Here is a 19,124-nt window from a genome sequence, read left to right on the forward strand (position 1 = left end):
CTCACCTGGCTAGTTTTTTGCATTTTTTTTAGTAGAGACGGGGTTTCCCCATGTTAGCCAGGATGGTCTCAGTCTCCTGACCTCGTGATCCGCCCGTCTCGGCCTCCCAAAGTGCTGGGATTACAGGCTTGAGCCACCACGCCTGGCCTACAATTTTCAATAGAAATGCTGAAAGTGAACATTCTTATGTTGCTCCCAATCTTAGGGAGAAAGTATTCAGTCTTCCCCTGTTAAAGATAACGTTAGTTATAGGATTTTCACCGATTTTATCAGGTTCTCTTATATTACTAGTTTTTTGAGAGTTTTTATAATGAATATATGCTAGATTTTGTCATGATTTTTCTGAACCTATTGAAATGATCATGTATTTTTGTTCTTTATTCTGTGAAAATAAGGCATTACATTAATTAATTTTCATATGTTAAACCAACTACGCATTCCTGAGATAAATCTCACTTGATCATGGTGTATAAATCTCACTTGATTATGGTGTATGGGGTATAATTCTTTTTATATGTTGCCAAATTCGGATTGCTAAGATTTTGCTAATATATTTGTTCCTATGTTCATGAAGAATATTGGTAATTTTCTTATTAATTTGTTTTGTCTGGCTTTACAGCTGGGCAACTCACCTCATAGAATAACTTGGGAGTTATTCCCTCTTCCTTTAGTTTCTAAAAGAATTTGTTTTAAAAAACTTCTTCTTTAAATATTTGATAGAATTCATTAATAAAGCCAACTGGGGCTGAGCTTTTCTTTTCCTAAAAACCTAAGAAAGATTTTAAATTACTACTTATTTTTATGTACTTGCTACAGATGTATTCAGATTTTTAATTTATTCTTGAGTCAGTTTTACTTATTTGTGCCTTTCTGGGAATTTGCCCATTTCATCGAAACTGACTAATTTTCTGTCATAAAGTTATTCAAAATCTGAAGTTATTTACAATACACAATCCTTTTAGCTTCTATAGGATCAGTAGTAACATCATTTCCTTCATTTCCAATGTTGATAATTTGCATCTCTCTCTCCTCTCTTCTCCTTTCTTCTTCTCTCTCTCTCTCTCTGTCTCTGTCTCTCTCTCTCTGAGAGGGGGTCTCACTCTGTCACCCAGGGTGGAGTGCACTGGCATGATCACAGCTCACTGCATCTTTGACCTCCCAAGTGATCCTCCCATTTCAGCCTCCCAAATAGCTAGGGCTATAGGTATGTGGCACCATGTTCAGCTCATCGTTTAAAAAACATTTCCTGTAGACATGAGGCTTCGCTGTGTTACCCAGGCTGGTCTTGAATTCCTGGGCTGAAGTGATCTTCCTGCCTTGGCCTCCCAAAGTGCTTGGATTATAGGCATAAGCCACCATGCCTGGCCTCTTTTCTCTTATTTTCTTGGTCAGTCTAGCCAGAGGTTTGTCAGTGTTGCTGATGTTTTCAAAGAATCAACAAATATACATTATTTTTCTGTTTTCTATTTCATTAATGTCCACATTAAACTTTATTATATCTTTCCTTCTGCTTACTCTGAGTTTAGTTTGCCCTTTCTTCTTTTCTAGTTTCTTAAGATGGAAGCATAGGTTATTGATTTGAGACGTTCATTCATTTCTGAAATAGGCGTTTACAGATATACATTTCCCTTCAAGCACTACTTTAGCTGCATCTATAAATTTTGACATGTCGTATTTCTGTTTTCATTTGATTCAAAATATTTTTAATATCCATTGTAATTTCTTCCTTGACCCACAAACTATTTAGAAGTATATTTAATTTACAAATAAATGGGGTTTTCCTAGATTTTTTCTGTTGTGAATTTCAAATTTAATTCTGCTATGGTCAGAGAACATACTTTATATGATTTCAATCTTTTGAAACTTGGGAGTTGTGGCCGGGCGTGGTGGCTCACGCCTGTAATCCCAGCACTTTGGGAGGTCGAGGCAGGCGGATCATGAGGTCAGGAGATCGAGACCATCCTGGCTAACACGGTGAAACCCCATCTCTACTAAAAATACAAAAAATTAGCCAGGCGTGGTGGCGGGCGCCTGTAGTCCCAGCTACTGGGAGGCTGAGGCAGGAGAATGGCGTGAACCCGGGAGGCGGAGCTTGCAGTGAGCCAAGATCGCGCCACCGCACTCCAGCCTGGGCGACAAAGCGAGACTCCGTCTCAAAGAAAAAAAAAAAAAATTGGGAGTTGTTTTGTCAGCCAGCATGCTATCTATTGTGGAGAGTATTCCATGTGTACTTGAGAAGAATGTGTATTCTGAGATCAATTGGTGGAGTGTCACATAAATGTCAGTTATGTCAACTGGTTGACAGTGTTGTTCAAGTCTTCTATGTACTTCTACTGAGTTGTTCTATCAACTGCTGAGAGCGCAGTATTGAAATCTCCAATTACTATTGTTAAATAACCTATTTCTGTTTTCTATGACTTGTTGCTTCACATATCTTGGGGTGCTGTTTTAGGTGTATACATATTTAGAACTGTTATATCTTCCCAGTGCATTAACACTTTTATCATTATTAAATGTCCGTATTTTTTTATCTAGTAATATTTCCTGCTATAAAGTCTATTTTGTCTGATTTTAATATAGCCACTATACCCAGCTCTCTTATGGTAACTGTGTGGTTCTTCCATCCTTTTACTTCCAGCCTACTTCTGTCTTTTAGTCTAACTGTTATAGACAGCAAATAGCTGGGTTTTGTTTTTTAAAAAATCCAATATGACAATCTCTATTTTTTGTCAGGTATTTAGTCTATTCATATTTAATGTAATTACTGATATGGCTGCTAGCAACAAATCTCTTAGTTTTTATTCATGTTTTTATTTCTCTTTCATATGTGAAGAATAGTTTTGCTGTATATCAAATCTTTGGTTGACAGGTTTTTCTTTCAGCATGTTGAATGTGTCACCCCACTGCCTTCTGGCCTCCACTGTTTTTGATGAGAAGTTAGCCACTAATTGCACTGTTGTTCCCCCATATATGTTGAACAATATCTCTCTTGCTGCTTTCAAGATTTTCTCTTTTGTCTTTCAACAGTTTGATCATAACGTGTCTAGGTCTTTTTGTTTATCTTACTTGGGACTCACTGAACTTCTTGAATTTGTAAATGAATATTTTTCAACAAATTGATTTCTTCAAATATTGTTCTAACCCTCTCTTATCTTCTGGGATTCTTATTACACATATGTTGGTTGCTGTATTTGACGTCTCACAGGTCTCTGAGGCTGTGTTCACATTTCTTCAATTTAAAAAAAACAAACAAACCTGTTTTTGGCCGGGCGCAGTGACTCATGCCTGTAATCCCAGCACTTTGGAAGGCCGAGGCGGGTGGATCACCAGGTCAGGAGATGGAGACCACCATAGCTAACATGGTGAAACTCCATCTCTACTAAAAATACAAAATATTAGCTGGGTGTGGTGGCACGTGCCTGTAGTCCCAGCTACTTGGGAGGCTGAGGCAGGAGACTCACTTGAACCTAGGCAGAGGAGGTTTGCAGTGAGCTGAGATGGCGCCACTACACTCCAGCCTGGGTGACAGAACGAGACTCTGTCTCAAAACAAAAACAAACAAACAAACAAACCCTATATTTTTAGATGGAATTATTTCATTTACTTTACCTTCCAGTTCACTTATTCTTTCTTCTGCCATATCAAATCTGTTGAGTCCCTCTAGAGCACTTTCAGTTCAGTTACTGTATTTTTTACCTTCAGAATTTCCATTTGGTTCTTTCTTTTCCTTTCTGTAAATACTTTATATCTCTTTATTGAGATTCTGTATTCACTGAGTCTTTGCTTCAATTCTTTAAACATGGTTTGCTTTTGATTTCTGAATAAATTTAAATAGCTGTTCTGTAGTATCTTTAGGCTAAATACTACATCTGAGGACAGACACTCAGAGATAGTTCTTACTGACCACTTTTTTACTACACACAGATCACATTTTGCTTCTCTGAATGTCTCTCATGTTTTTATTGAATATTGAATCTTTTACATAACATACGGTAGCAACTCTGAAATCTGACTTTCCCCACAAGATTTGTTGTTATTGTTGTTTTGCTTATTTAGTAATTTTCCTGGACTAAATCTGTGAATGTGAAATCTGTCTCCCATATAAGCTACAGCTGCTTATGTCTTTACTCAAATTTTTTTCTTGTTTTTATTTTTAATTCTGGCATCTAAGGGTCATCCTCATGTCTGCATAGCTTAGTGTTCTGGCAAAGACTAGTCAGAAATTTTGCTCCAACACCTTGGGCCAGAAAGGCTTTTCCCTGCTCCTGACTCTGTGTGCGGGCTGGGAGAGCACATTCAAACCTCAGGTTGTTTTCACATCTGCCCTGGCTTTTACTTTCTGCTAACTCTTCCACAGCTCCTCTGTGTGTGTATGCAGGCTCCGCTGACCAGGAATATGTGAGCCTGTTCCATCACTACTGCTCATATACAGACTAAGTTCAATCTGAGATATATTACAAAAAATCAAGCCCCTGATAGCTATCTCATCTCTCAGAACTACCTATTAAGTCCCCAACTAGACCACTGGTCCACTGCTTCTTCCAAAGAGGACTATAGCTGCCTCATCTCTCAGAACTACGTATTAAGTCCCCCACTAGACCACTGGTCCACTGCTTCTTCCAAAGAGGACTATCAACTCAAGTTAGTAAAGTTACTGGTCTTTTGTGTTCATGCACCACCGAGTTGGCCTATTTAACAGACAATCCTCCAAACAGAGTGAACCCCTCTTGGAAGTGGTGGTAAGGCTGCTGGTTTTCACAGCCCAGCCTGCTCTGGTTGAACTATCACACTGGGGAGGAGGGAATGGGGGTGATGATAGGCAAGAACACCACAGATTCGTTCTGTTCCTACCCAAACGTTAATAGTTTTCATGAACAAATGCTTCTCAGTTTATTGTATATCTTTGGTCAAATTTTAGGGAGCGGAAATGGATGTTTTTGACAGTCTTCTTCCAGCTTTCTAGCTGTTTTTTGGGAAGAGGTTTCATCAGCCTCCTCACTCTGTCATGCCAGAAATCAGTATCTCAGCTACTTTTTACATTCTGCTAGAATTGGAATTATTAATGCTATTAAAAAATAGGCCACGTGGGCTGAGTGCAGTGGCTCATACCTGTAATCCCAGCACTTTGGGAGGCTAAGGTGGGTGGATCATTTGAGGTCAGGAGTTTGAGAACAGCCTGGCCAAAATGGTCAAACTCCATCTCTACTAAAAATATAAAAATTAGCAGGGCATGGTGGCACGCACCTGTAATCCCAGCTACTTGGGAGGCTGAGTCAAGAGAATCGCTTGAGCCTGGGAGGCAGAGGTTGCAGTGAGCTGAGATCATGCCACTGCACTCCAGTCTGGGCAACAGAGAGAGACCGTGTCTCAAAAAACAAAAACAAAAACAAAAAGCAAACAAACAAAATACATGTGGGTGAAAATATCATTAAAAATCCTATTTTCAAAGCAAAATGTTTGAGGTTTTTCTTCTGGAGAAAAATCAACCCAAAAAACACAGAGATGACTAAAAGCCCAAGTTAAATAATGATTTCATTAAATTAAATTTAATTAATTAAGGAGGCTCACTCCTTGGAAGCAGCACCTAGGGCCCCTACAACTTGCCTCCCTCATAGGCGCTAAGGAAATGAAACGTGCCAATAGAAGAAGTTGGCCCCACCATGTTTCACTTAAGACTGGGCATCCACAGCCACTTCCCTGCTCCTTCTGGTTCTTTGTGGTTTCCCCCACCACTTTATCTTATGCTTTGCCCATAGTTATTCAGATACACAGAGGTTGTTCTTAGAATAGTCCCTTTTCTAAGGTTTCCTAGAAATGCCCCAACCTGGCCATTCGTCTATCTTCCTTTCTCTATCACCTTGGATCAACTGAGTCCCCTAGTGTAAGTCACTTGAGCTCTGGACACCTGCACAGCCTCCAGGAAGGAAACAAGGTGCCTATCCATGATTGCCTTCCAGGACTGTAAGAAAGATGAAATATGCCACGTTGATAAAATGAGTAGGCCTCAGAAATCATTACCTGAATGAAGGAAGGATCAGGCTCAGGGACAGTGCCTGGAAGTGGTCTCATGAAGCTCAAACAACTTCACATTACCCAGGCGCTGAGATCTCTGGATACAAAGGCGCTTGAGAATTTCCCGCCCCTCTTGTCTCTTACCTTAGCAAAGAAAATCCAGGCTGCACACTGCGCTGGGGCCAGATGGCTTTTTAGCTTCACTGTACTGAACATGAGAAAGAATCCCAAAAATCCACTGGAAGGAGAAAAGATTCTTTTGTTAGTGAGGCTTGTCTTCCCTTAGCCAATGGCTGACTAGTTTCTGCTACATTTTACCAGTCAATTTCAAATTGTTATGCAACCTCTACCTCATGTGTGTTTTCTAGATCTGTGATCTCTGGATGAAAATAAAGAAATTTTTAAAGTCATTAAGCTCTGTTTTTCTAAGGAGGGAAGATTTTGTTGATGACAGGAATGGTGCAAAGAAATTTCGGAGGTCTCTGGCTAAATCATGAAAGAAAAATAAAGGTGGAGGACGACACCTCCTGTTCCTTCCCATAGAACTTCTGGAGTTTTGGTGCTTGGCAAGGTGCTTAACTTTTTTTCAAGCAAGACAAACTGGCCCGAAAAGACTTCCAAAGGGAAACTCACCATATGAGAAGAGAGAGTCTGAACTGGCCTCCAGGCTCATAAGAATCTGAAGGGGAAGGCTGGCTTCAGTGACACATATGGATGAGGCCAGAAGCCCCCCAGATCAGGTTGGCCTGCCATAGGAAGTATGCTTTGGAAATGATGCCTACACACGTGTGTGAACGGAAAGATCCCCACTCATGGGAACCTGAGGAAGGGGCAGCATCTTGGGGCTATTCAGAAGTCTGGACCGACAAGGGCAAGGGCACCGCAGTGGACAGAGACATAGTGCTGGAACTATTTTCAAATAGTATGGAACATTGCCTGTGCTGGAACTATTTTCAAAAGTGCCCTGTGTGGCCAGGGCCAAAGCAAAGGGAGCTGCAAACGCTTCCTGGCATTTGGAGGCAGGACAACTGAGGAAGACGTGAAGCTTCATGGAAATGTATTCTTGACCAGCTAGACAAAGAGTGAGATGTGCCAGGCACTGGTGGTCATGAGGGTGGGGCTGAAAAGGGAGGTAGCAGTGCTGCAGGCTCCTCTTGGTGGCTCCCACCTCTGCATCCAAGGAAGTAACAACTTCACAGGTGCCTGCCCAACCTCCCAGACTTCCTTTCCCTTGAGTCGTTCCCTCTCCTCTATGCCTCTAGCCACAGGGGTGGCATGATTCCATGCTGACCTGTCCTCTCAGTGCAGACTCTGGGCCAGGATAAGCTCATGCGTTTGTGAATGACAGGCTTCTGGAAGCATCTGGGGCTCTTTTCCATTGCTTGACTTCTATGTCTGTGACACGTTTTTACATTACTCATGGATCTCCTATCTTTCTCCTTGCACTTACAGCCCATCTACCCCTTGCTAGGGAGGCAGACCTGAAAAGCAAAGGGAGGCTCCCAGAAAGAAGGAATCTGGGAACAGGAGACTCCCTGTTAATGGGGTCTTTGGGCTATGGCTACCATGTCCCTCCTGAGCTCCCCCAGAACCTCCTGAAGGTGACAATGCTCAGTGTGAGATATGGTGGAGCCTCTGAATGACACAGGGAAAACCAATGCATTCCTCAAAGAGGCTGAGCTCTGTACAGAAGCATGGGTAAAATGTAACAGAGTCACATCAATTCAAATAGAGATTTCCAGATCTTTAGAATAAAACAAAACCCTGATTTATCATGTTGCATTATGAGAAAGTTACAGATTAAAAGGGGCAGAAATAGAGCCCAATTGTCACCCCACAAAGCCAACATCAATGGGCTGTGAACTGTGCTGCTCTGTTCCAAATAACCAAACAATGGTTGACCTCCCCGGTACACCCTGCTTGCCCATGCTGCCAAATAACCAGACTCAAAGGGAAACAAGTCCGCAGCCACCCGCCAAGCATGAAGACTCATGCCATGTGATCCCAGCTAATGGGCAAGGCCTAACCAACTGACAGGAACTAGGAAAGTGAATTGTGTCAGTGTTTTCCTGAAGTTTTTCTGAGGGTAATAAATAAATCATTCCAAGGTTCAAATGCAGAAACAAACTCTGTAATACTGATTCTTTTTTTTTGGCCCAAACACACCAGAGGGGCAGGGCATACCCACTAGCCACATAGCAGCTTTTTAACATTGTAAAGAACCACTGCTTCACAAGGCACTGTTTGATATGTGTGGGAACAGGTGGCCTGATTTTTACATAGCAATTCTTCATGATCTATTGACACTGTATTTACAGTCAACCTGAGTAGATCATCATAATGACCACCATTTACTGGGCCTGGCACGAAGTTTAAGACCCAAAGATCAGACAATTAGCAATGGCAATTGTGGGGTTCAACCCGGGTCAGTCTTTCTACCACATCAGGATGCCACACATGCTTTGGGCCTATCCGCAGAAGTCTTTCCACTTCTTGGCATGATGAGGTCCAGCGGAGTGGTGATCATGGCAGGACATGGGGAGAACGTGAGGATACACTTCCGTGTGTTCAGATGTAGCCCTCCAACTGGCCTATATCCCTGAGTCCTTCCCAAGACCAAGCACTAATGATCACCTTGTTGTCTAGACATCTCCTAGCCATCAGTTTCCAAAATCTAATTCCCAGAATCTCTGGGTTTGGTGGAGGTTATTTTGGAGGTTGCCTTAAGGAGCAAGAAGGAGGCCAAGGGGAAAGCTGAGCAGGTGGGATTCTGAACCCAAATCTTCCCTTGAACTGGATCCATTTCATCAGTTTTATAGATTGGAGTTCTATGTGAGATTTGCTTGTGGAGGGGGAAAAAAGTGGGAGAATCCTAACTCTAGAGCAGGTGTGAAAACCACTGTCTTGGCAGAGGCACGTCCATGGGCCAGGGGTCCTGGCAGGGCCCAAGCTGGCCCTGAGCATCTAAGGGTGCTAAGTGACAGCCTGCTGGTGACATAATGACTGCTTCCTCACCTGCACCCACCACCACTCTCTCCTGCCACTCACTCAGGTGCCAGCAGTGACCCTGAACTTCACAGAGAGGAAGACACAGCGGACAGCACAGAAAGCATACAAATGAGTGAGCTTAAGATTACCTGGCACAGCAGCTGCCATGGAATCTGTAGAAGTACAGGAATGGGAAGTCCAGGACACTGAAGAGATCACCTGAGGGGCACAGCAATGGTGACACAGTGACCCATGAGGCCTCACATGCCCCTCTGCCCCGTCGCCCCAGGAAATGCAAGGAGGGCGTCTTTAGCAGTCCTATGCTTTCAGTGCCCTGGCACTGAATTCACTCCAGCATTCCCAGGGATTCTGTTACTGACATTATCTTATCATGATAATAACAGTATGATGATAATAATAATGCCCATTTAGTGAGAGCATGCCTTGTGCAGGGCCCAACGCTAAAATCTTTATGTATGTATCTCTTTCAATCTTAGTAACAACTCTGTGAGGTTCTATTATGCCCATTTAAACTAAGGCTCAGAGAAGTTAAGAAACATGGCTAAGATTGCACAACTCTTTTTTTTTTTTTTTTTTTTTGAGGCGGAGTCTCGCTCTGTCACCCGGACTGGAGTGCAGTGGCCAGATCTCAGCTCACTGCAAGCTCCGCCTCCTGGGTTTACGCCATTCTCCTGCCTCAGCCTCCCAAGTAGCTGGGACTACAGGCGCCCGCCACCTCGCCCGGCTAGTTTTTCTATTTTTAGTAGAGACGGGGTTTCACCGTGTTAGCCAGGATGGTCTCGATCTCCTGACCTCGTGATCCGCCCGTCTCGGCCTCCCAAAGTGCTGGGATTACAGGCTTGAGCCACCGCGCCCGGCCAGATTGCACAACTCTTAAACTATGGAGCCGGAATGTGAACTCCAGTCAATCCAAACCTTAGGCTGTCTCCTCTCTACTAGGCAGTCAACCCTGCACAAGGGAGTGTGCAGGATAAAAGAATGTTTTTCAAGACTCTTTTCTTCTTTTCTGCCTCATATCTAAAAAAAGGTCATGAATGCACTGCCCTGACTTTTTTTCTTTTTTTTTTTTTTTTTCACTTTCATGTTTAATGACTGCAAGAACAGCACGGGGGCCAGACCAACTGTGCAAATTCATTTTAGTTTGAGGTCCAAAGGGTACATTTATTTCTTGTGAAGTAAGTTCATTCCTTTAGTTCCACTCGGTGCAAGAGGAAATAATCACACATATTGGCTGTTTCCCTCTCTGGAATTTGAACTTGGTCACAAACAAAAAGTCAGGAGATTAAAAAAGCAGAAATCCTTCCAAAAATGTCCGGAGAAAAGGAATTAAGCATTTCCACAGTAGATAGCTTGAGTCTTCCAAATCTGGAATTTCTGAACCCCTTGGAGAGCCTGGTCTTCCAGACCCCTGGGCCTTAGCCTGTCTCTCAGTTCTGGGGGCCTGTGGGGAGAGGGCTGATTTTCCTAAGTATTGCTAGTATATTAGGTGTGCAGTGGAACACACAGGCAGCAGCATTTCCTTCACCACTATGCTATTAATCAAGAGTTTCAGATCAAAAGACATGATGGGCTCCTACGCTTTCTTGGAGACCCAAACGATCTCAAATGATTCAACTATCTATTGGGAAGGAAAGTTCTGAGTTGGATTTCTCTGGAGGTTTTTTAAAATTATGACTGTTATTTTCTTTGTTTTGTTTCTGCAAGTGAGTGTGTATTTAACTACGAGGAGGGGATTTCTTGGGATCTGGTTTTCATGAAGCCCAACAAGACTTCTTGTTCTCTTTCAGTCACGTTTCCTCTGAATACCTCTACTGTCAAACTGGGACCTGTATTGGTAGAGGGAATTTGTAAATGACAGCATCAGGTATCACTTAGTGTGTGAAGAGCATGGATATATTCTAAAGTCCCTTTCCCCACAGGAGTGATAGGCAAGGGTGCCCTGGGGACCCCAGACCTAGAGAGTGGCCAGAGCCCTCCATTCTGGCAGGTGGAGGGAGTCTGTCCACATCCACGGAGAATTTGTTCCGTCTCTTTGGCAGCTGTGTGCTCTTGGCCCTTTCCCAGTTTCCCTCTCAGTGTGAGAGGAACTGCAGTGCAGCCAGTGTGATAGTGAGGAATGGCAGAGAGGGAGACGAATGAAACCCAGGACCCTGAGACCTCTCAGGCTGCGCCCCTCTCAGCACCCCGTCTTTCATCAGAAACGCTCCAGCAGGGTGAACGGGACTCACGGCGCGTGGCAGCTTTTATAGCCCAGCCCAGGCTTTGGAGGGGGTCTAAAGAGCAGAAGTGTGGTCAGAGGAAGACTGGGAGGGAGGAAAAAGAAAGAAAAAACAAAACAAAACACAGTCCTCGGGAAATCATAACCCCCACCCAAATCCTGAAAACTGACCCCACAATGGGAGAGACAAAATAAGAATAGCTAACCCTTGCCTTTGAGCCATCGCTAAAACCATCACACATTGGTTTCTCACACACCACTTAGCTGACTTCACACCTGTCCCTCCTCCTAGATTTAGTGAGTCCTTGAGAGTAGGGATGCTATTTTCCTCATCCCCGCACCCGCTGTGTGTCAGCACCACACAACACACCCAGCACACAACAAGCACTACCAAACCGAGAGTATCAGAAAGACCTGATCACCTCTTGCCTCCCCTAGAGCTAATGTTCTAGCTTCCAGCTGGCTCTGTGGTCCTCAATTTCAAGCTGACCTCAAATTTTCCCCTTTGATGCCTTCTCTTTTGCTAAAGTAGTACTCCTAAGTGGAGAGGGTGCACGGCAACCCTGGAACAGCAAATGTTAGTGACTGTAAATACCCCCGGAAGAGGTTGCAGCATGCGGTTGGCTGGCCCCAGCCACATGCAAACTTGATCCAGGAGCCTAAAAAATGGCCTCAAAGCAACACTCCTGCACCATCTAGTGCTGAACTACATGGCTTAAGCACAAGTCAAGCGGCTACAGAGCTGTAAACATGGCCGGCCGCGGTGGCTCACACCTGTGATCCCAGCACTTTGGGAGGCTGAGGCGGGTGAATCACGAGGTCAGGAGTTCAAGACCAGCCTGGCCAAGATAGTGAAACCCCGTCTCTACTAAAAATACAAAAATTAGCCAGGCGTGGTGGCGGGAGCCTGTAATCCCAGGCACTCGGGAGGCTGAAGCAGAGTTGAACTGCTTGAATCTGGGAGGCAGAGTTTGTAGTGGGCCGAGATTGCGCCATTGCACTCCAGCCTGGGTGACAGAGTAAGACTCCATCTCAAAAAAAAAAAAAAAAAAAAGAGTAAACATGTTTTGCTACAGCAATATGCGGCATTATGCAATGGAGTCTGAGTTAGGCCCTCACTATTGTGTTCTGCAGTTAAAATTCCGCTGACTCTGAGTGAGCAAGTGAAGCCCATTTCTCTAAAGATTACGAAGCATGAAATTGCCATGGTGAAAAGTGTGACACAATATTACCACATTCAAGACTAATTGATATTTGAGCATGAAGAAAATTTCCTCTCATGTTCTTACCCTCAAAACTGGCAGGAAAACAGGAGGTCAGTTCCAAGCAGTAATTAGTGCTGCTTGCTCTGTCTCACACATGAGCCACAGACACACCAGGTAACAAGGTTGTTTCTGGGCCAGATTCCTGAGTCTCCTTGCTCCTTTCATTCCCTGAAATTCTCTCCAGCTCTCTTGACCACCACAGCTAAGGGGCCCCACACAAATAGGAAGTGTAAACTCTTTAAGAGGGGAAATTTCCTCTTATCTACTATACTTAAGAGAGTGCAAGGGGGAAAGGTGGTCCTCTTCTCAAGGAATGTTCTGAGATTCTCAGAGCATACTCTGTGGGGGGGCCCATGCTGAGGGCATGAAGAAATGTCTGCCTGAGTCCCACCACTGCTGCCAGCACACTCCAAAGGTGCACCTGCAAGAGAGCTCCTCTTTCCAATCACTCAGGCGTGAGTGAGGAGGGAAGCTCAGTCAAAAGCACCATCCAGAAACCCTCATACACCCTCTAGAAGAGTTAAAATAGGACTGACAATGTTAAATGCTGGTGAGGATGTGGAGCAACTGGAACTCCCACACACTACCGGGTGGGAGTGGAAAATGGTACAAACACTTTGGAAACCATCCTTTCTTAGAAAGTGAAAAATACATCTACTCCAAGACCCAGTAATCCTATTCCGAAATGTTCACCCAAGAGACGTGAGAACGTAAGTCCACAAAAAGGCTGGTATGAGAATGTTCAGAGCAGCCACAAGCTGGGAACAGCCCAGGTGAGCATCCACAGGTAAATGGATAAACAAACATGGTATATGCATACAATTGAACCCTACCAGCAACAAAAAGGAACAAACTCATGATATACACAACAACATGAATGAATCTCTAAACACTGTGCTGCATGTAAGAGCCAGACACAAAAAGTACTGATGATTCCATTTACAAGGGCTTGAGAATAGACAGAACTTATCTATGGTAACAGACATCAGATCCATAGAGGCCTTCATGGTGTGGAGAGGGAGTGACTAGGAAGGGGCAGGAGGAAGCTTTCTGCAGTGATAGAAATGTTCTATATCTTGGTGGGGGATAAGTTATGCAGGTATGTAGATTTGCCAAAATTGATCGAGCTGTACATTTAACATGTATATTTCATATATGTAAATTATATATCAACCTTAAAATGCTTTTAAAGTACTACCAAATAACTAAGATACAAGTAATAAAAGAAGGGGGCCAGGTACCAAGGCTCACACCTATAATCCTAGCACTTTGGGAGGCCAAGGCGGGTGGATCACTTGAGGTCAGAAGTTCAAGACCAGCCTGACCAACATGGTGAAACCCCGTCTCTCCTAAAAATACAAAAATTAGCTGGGCATGGTGGCAGGCACCTGTAATCCTAGCTACTCGGGAGGCTGAGGCAGGAGAATCACTTGAACCCAGGAGGCAGAGGTGAGCAGAGATTGTGCCACTGTACTACAGCCTGGGCAAGAGAGCACGAGACTCTGTCTCAAAAAAAAAAAAAGAAAAAAAGAAAAAAAAAAGAAAGGGTAAGAAGAAACCAAAAAGAATTGAGCCCTGCTGTAAGATGTCAGAAAGTATGAACAGATCCTTCCAAGTAGACTGTCCCTATGGAGACTGACTGTGACTGTGTCTTAACTGGGGCAGTAGGGAACCAGGAAGACAGCTCACCCAACACACACTCAGGCCCCATGGCAGATGTTCTAGATGGCAAGTGTAATAAGCAAGTGAGAAAGAATAAAGTGCTGTTCTACCTTGAAGTGGGCTAGACTACCCATGGGTCCCATCAGAAAGCTAATGAATGAACTGGCAGGAACTGGAGCCACCCTATAAGAGTAGTCCTGCTCCTTTACAGCAAGGGAGCCCACAGCCACTTCAGCAGTGCCACGGCCCAGCAAAACCCTTCTTATAAGCCCGACTCTCTGTCCTTGGCCTCTGCAATGACACCACCTCAGCTAGCAGGAAACTGTAACAAATCCAAGTTGCAGAAAAGAGTCCTTCAAGAGCAGTGTCCCAGGACTCTCTCTGATGAATCCGATAGGCTCCACAATGCCCTGGGTTGCCCACCGCAGACCCATCCCCCGTCCTGCAGGAGAGGGAAGGGAAGGTGAACATCTGTGTCCATTCTTTTTCAAAAATTATGAAAATATAACTTGAAGGAAAATTAATCCATGCAAGTATCCCTTCTGGCATAATTAAGCTCCAAACAGGTTTTCAAATGAGAAAGGTGTCCTTTTATTCCCCCAATACATTTTCTTATTGAGATATAATTTGCACACTATAAAATTCACCCTTTTAAAGTGTACACTTCAGTGGTTTTTCGTATATTCATAGAGTTGTGCAACCATCACCACTATCTAATTCCAGAGCATTTTCATTACCTCAAAAAGAAACTAAAGCCTATTTTAAATGACTCCTCTGCCCAGGACATTCTACAATCATATACTTCTGACCACTTTGCATTCCCAACAAGTAATTAAGTGTCCAAGGTATTTTTGTATTGACCTAAAAGTTTAGCAATAACTCAAGGTAAAATGTCAGACTGTTGGCCAAAATGTCTAAGCTATTACCAGCAGTCACCATGTTCAGAAACTGGTGGCTAAACACATCCCCTAAAGCAAACGTAGCTCCAGACCAAAATTCAGGAATGTTGTACAGAAGCATTCACTAGAGTGGGACACTGTATAATAAAGTGTAGGGGGCTGGGCGTGGTGGCTCATGCCTGTAATCCCAGCACTTTGGGAGGCTGAGGCAGGCAGATCACCTGAGGTCAGGCATTCAAGACCAGCCTGGCCAGTATGGTGAAACCCTGTCTCTACTAAAAATACAAAAATTAGCCAGGCGTGGTGGCGGGTGCCTATAATCTCAGCTACTTGGGAGGCTGAGGCAGAAGAATCATTTGAACCTGGGAGGCGGAGGTTGCAGTGAGCCAAGATTGCACCACTGCACTCCAGCCTGGTCAACAGAGTGAGACTGTCTCAAAATAATAATAATAATAATAATAATAAAGTGTAGGATCACTGAAAAAGCAGCATTTAAAAAGAAAAACTTAGAAAGAGGGTCATGAGGCCAGGCGCGGTGGCTCATGCTTATAATCCCAGCACTTTGGGAGGCTGAGGTGGGTGGATCACGAGGTCAAGAGATAGAGACCATCCTGGCCAACATGGTGAAACCCCGTATCTACTAAAAATACAAAAAATTAGCCGGGCTTGGTGGCGGGTGCCTGTAGTTCCAGCTACTCAGGAGGCTGAGGCAGGAGCATCACTTGAACCGGGGAGGTGGAGGTTGCATTGAGCCGAGATTGCACCACTGCACTCCAGCCTGGCGACAGAGCGAGACTCCGTCTCAAAACAAAAAAAGAAGAAAGAAAGAGGGTCAGAAGACCTACTACTCGCCTACTCTGCATCATCTTAGTCAAATCACTTAACTCCTCAGGGTTTCAATCTCCTCATTTGTATTAGGATGGTGCACAAGTAATTAACACAATTTGGTGGTACCTGGGATAATCGCTAAGATTCCTTCCAGCTCTGACCATCGTAAGTGTAACAAATGAACAAGCACAACCTCTTAGCTGAAGGGCAACATGATTTCTTTAGGTAAAAATTATTCACCCAGCCGGGCACAGTGGCTCATGCCTATAATCCCTGCACTTTGCGAGGTCGAGGTGGGCAGAACACTTGAGGTCAGGAGTTCTGGACTGGACTGGGCAATGTAGTGAAACCCCGTCTCTACTAAAAATACAAAAATTAGCCGGGCGTGGTGGCAGGTGCCTATAATCCCAGCTACTCAGGAGGCTGAGGCAGGAGAATCGCTTGAACCCAGGAGACAGAGGTTGCAGTGAGCCGAGATACACCACTGCACTCCAGCCTGGGCAACAGAGCAAGACTCTGTCTCGGAAAAAAAAAAAAAAGAATTATTCACCCAAGTCCACTAGAAATAATTCAGGATGTAAACCAAGGAGAATCTGTGAACATAACTTTCGAAAGGCCTTTGACAAAAGCACATTTCAAAGGGGCAGGACACTTAGTCGGCTCTTAAATGTCTGCTGGGTGGCAGCTACCTGGCTGCATAAAGGAATGATAGGAGACGCAACTGAAAGGCAGACAACCAGCAGTATGGGTAAGCAGAAGCCATTTAGGGTTAATAGTATGGCTTCACAGGACTTACTATTCCACAAAAGACAAACTTTCAGCAGATGACAGCAGAGAGGGGACTCAACAGTAAACCCTGGAGTTTTGAGAAGTCATCGTTCACAGGAGCAGGCAGACAATAGGAACTGTGCTTTCATGTGGCAAGTGGAGTGTAATGTATTAAGAAAATGTATTCAAGTTATCCTCACGAGACATGGATTCAGATATGTCACATACAATCTAGAAGCGTTGTTCCTGAGTCACTATCAACAAGTCCCTGAGGATCCTCGCTCAGAAAGCAGGTAAAACACCAACAGAAAGAAGCAGCTGAAAACACCAACAGAAAGCTGTTATTGCTTTAAGCACAAGATGAGACCTAGAAGGGACCTTAGGAAGCAGCCAATTCACCTTTCTCATTTTCTAGATGTGAAAACTGAGACCTAGAGGGCCTGGGTAATGCCTTATGCATAGCAAACGGTCAGTAAACATTCGTTTTGTGTGTGTGTGTTTTTAAGAAAAAAAGAATTGACTCCTTTCATCTGGAATTATGAGAATTGGATGGTGACATATGATACAAACTTTAAAAATGGTGCCAGATAGAAAGAGGGCAACTCAATAATACATTTGCAAAATTCAAACAAGAATTAGAGAACCAACTCCTTCACTAATTTTTTTTTTTTTTTTTGAGACTGAGTCTCACTCTGTCGCCCAGGCTGGAGTGCAGTGGCACGATCTCCGCTCACTGCAAGCTCTGCCTCCCGGGTTCACGCCATTCTCCTGCTTCAGCCTCTCAAGTAGCTAGGACTACAGGCACCCACCACCACGCCCGGCTAATTTTTTGTATTTTTAGTAGAGACGGGGTTTCACCGTGTTAGCCAGGATGGTCTCAATCTCCTGACCTCGTGATCAGCCCGCCTTGGCCTCCCAAAGTGCTGGGATTACACAGGCATGAGCCACCGCGCCTGGCCCACTTATTTCTTATATTTACCCCCTAATATTTTATTTGAGGTTACCCTTTGGGATGATTCTGATGATGGCATTTGGGGTACCATAGCAGGCCTTGGGAAATATTATGGGATAGCAAGAGGCCCCTCATATTCTGCCATAAGAGCAATAAATTCTGCTCCTGAAGTGATCACCAAAAAGGGATTCAGGGAGTTTTTTGAACTTTTGAACTTTTTCACCAAATTTTTTAACACTAGAAATGAAGAGCAATTCAGGATGCTTGGAAAAGGAATTTCAGAAGAGGGCAAAATAAGCACTGGTTTACTCGGCAGGAAATAGACCTGTCTGTATATCTGAGATCATACTGGATGCAAACACAGACAACAAGAAGGGGTAAGAATAAATTCCTGGTTGATAAATTGGTTTGTTAAGAGCAGTTTCAAATAGGTGGGACCTTCCTGCCCTTGCAGTCATCCAGGGGCGCAATGACATTCTCTTGTGAAATGTCTCTGAGAGACAGGCTCACTGGATCCAATGAGCAATGTCAAACAGACAAACAAAACAACACTTGGTGGGGGCATTTACCTGTGGGATGAGATGCAAATGCCAGGAGCACCACACTGGAAAAGAGACGGCAAAGTAGTCAAGAAGTTTCCCCCGCACCAAAAACCCCAGCTGTTCCCACCCATTTTACTTGGAAATAGTTAAATTTGCCTAAAAGCAAATTATCTGCACTGACTCATTTTGACTAAATCCAGCTCCTCAGAGAGAGTAAGAATGTCTTGAAATGTCTCATGTTTTGGCAAGAAGATTGCCTCTTGGGACAGACAGGCTTGGGATAGAATATGAATCCATGTCTCAACCTGAGGGTTCACTGTGTCTCTTTTCTTGGTCCTGGCTGACCCTAGTTACGATCATACTCACCTAATCTACCAAGAGTATTTACAAGCTAAACAAAGCAAACTCTGAATTAAAATAGGTTGCAATGTAAAAGCTAGCTGTTGTGTGTGAGCTACGTATATTTTTGCCACAAAATTAACTGTGTAGAAGACAGTTACATTTCCAAGAGGCTAGCCCACAATTGATCCAGCCCATCCACCATGTGGCTGAAAACTGCCTTTACTGATTTTCAATAGATGCCACAGAGGGGAAAGGATGAAAAGAGAATGAAGAGGAGTGTCCCTTTGATGTGAGCCCTGTTCATCCTTGGCACCCTGCCATCGTCCTCTCTGGAAACTCCTCCCGTCCCGCAGTGCCCCTCCACAGAACCTTCACGCTGCCAAACCCCACTGTGGGGGCCCAATCCCCCACCCTCTGCAACCTCTTCTATCAAACCTTAAACCGTCCAGGCAGCCAATCAAATTACAGGTTAGGAATAAAACATGTTTTCTATGTATGGGAGGGAATTTTTTATTTTTATTTTATTTTATTTTTTAAATTTATTTACTGTTTATTATACTTTAAGTTTTAGAGTACATGTGCACAACCTGCAGGTTTGTTACATAGGTATACATGTGCCATGTTGGT

The 19,124-nt window shown here is 43.9% G+C and overlaps 1 protein-coding gene across 1 annotated transcript in view; it reads right to left on the reverse strand.

The window, feature by feature from the left end:
- Positions 1 to 19,124, reverse strand: part of TMEM241 (transmembrane protein 241) — a 171,125-nt gene that overhangs the window by 63,589 nt on the left and 88,412 nt on the right. The window contains exons 9-11 of the mRNA XM_011939326.1: positions 18,183 to 18,217; positions 9,150 to 9,219; positions 6,157 to 6,250 (exon numbers count right to left, since the gene is read on the reverse strand). Of these exons, the coding sequence (XP_011794716.1) occupies positions 6,157 to 6,250; positions 9,150 to 9,219; positions 18,183 to 18,217 (199 nt within the window). The remainder of the gene's footprint in view (positions 1 to 6,156; positions 6,251 to 9,149; positions 9,220 to 18,182; positions 18,218 to 19,124) is intronic.

The sequence above is a fragment of the Colobus angolensis genome, unplaced genomic scaffold, assembly GCF_000951035.1.
Source record: "Colobus angolensis palliatus isolate OR3802 unplaced genomic scaffold, Cang.pa_1.0 Scaffold18, whole genome shotgun sequence".
Taxonomy (NCBI): Eukaryota; Metazoa; Chordata; class Mammalia; order Primates; family Cercopithecidae; genus Colobus; species Colobus angolensis.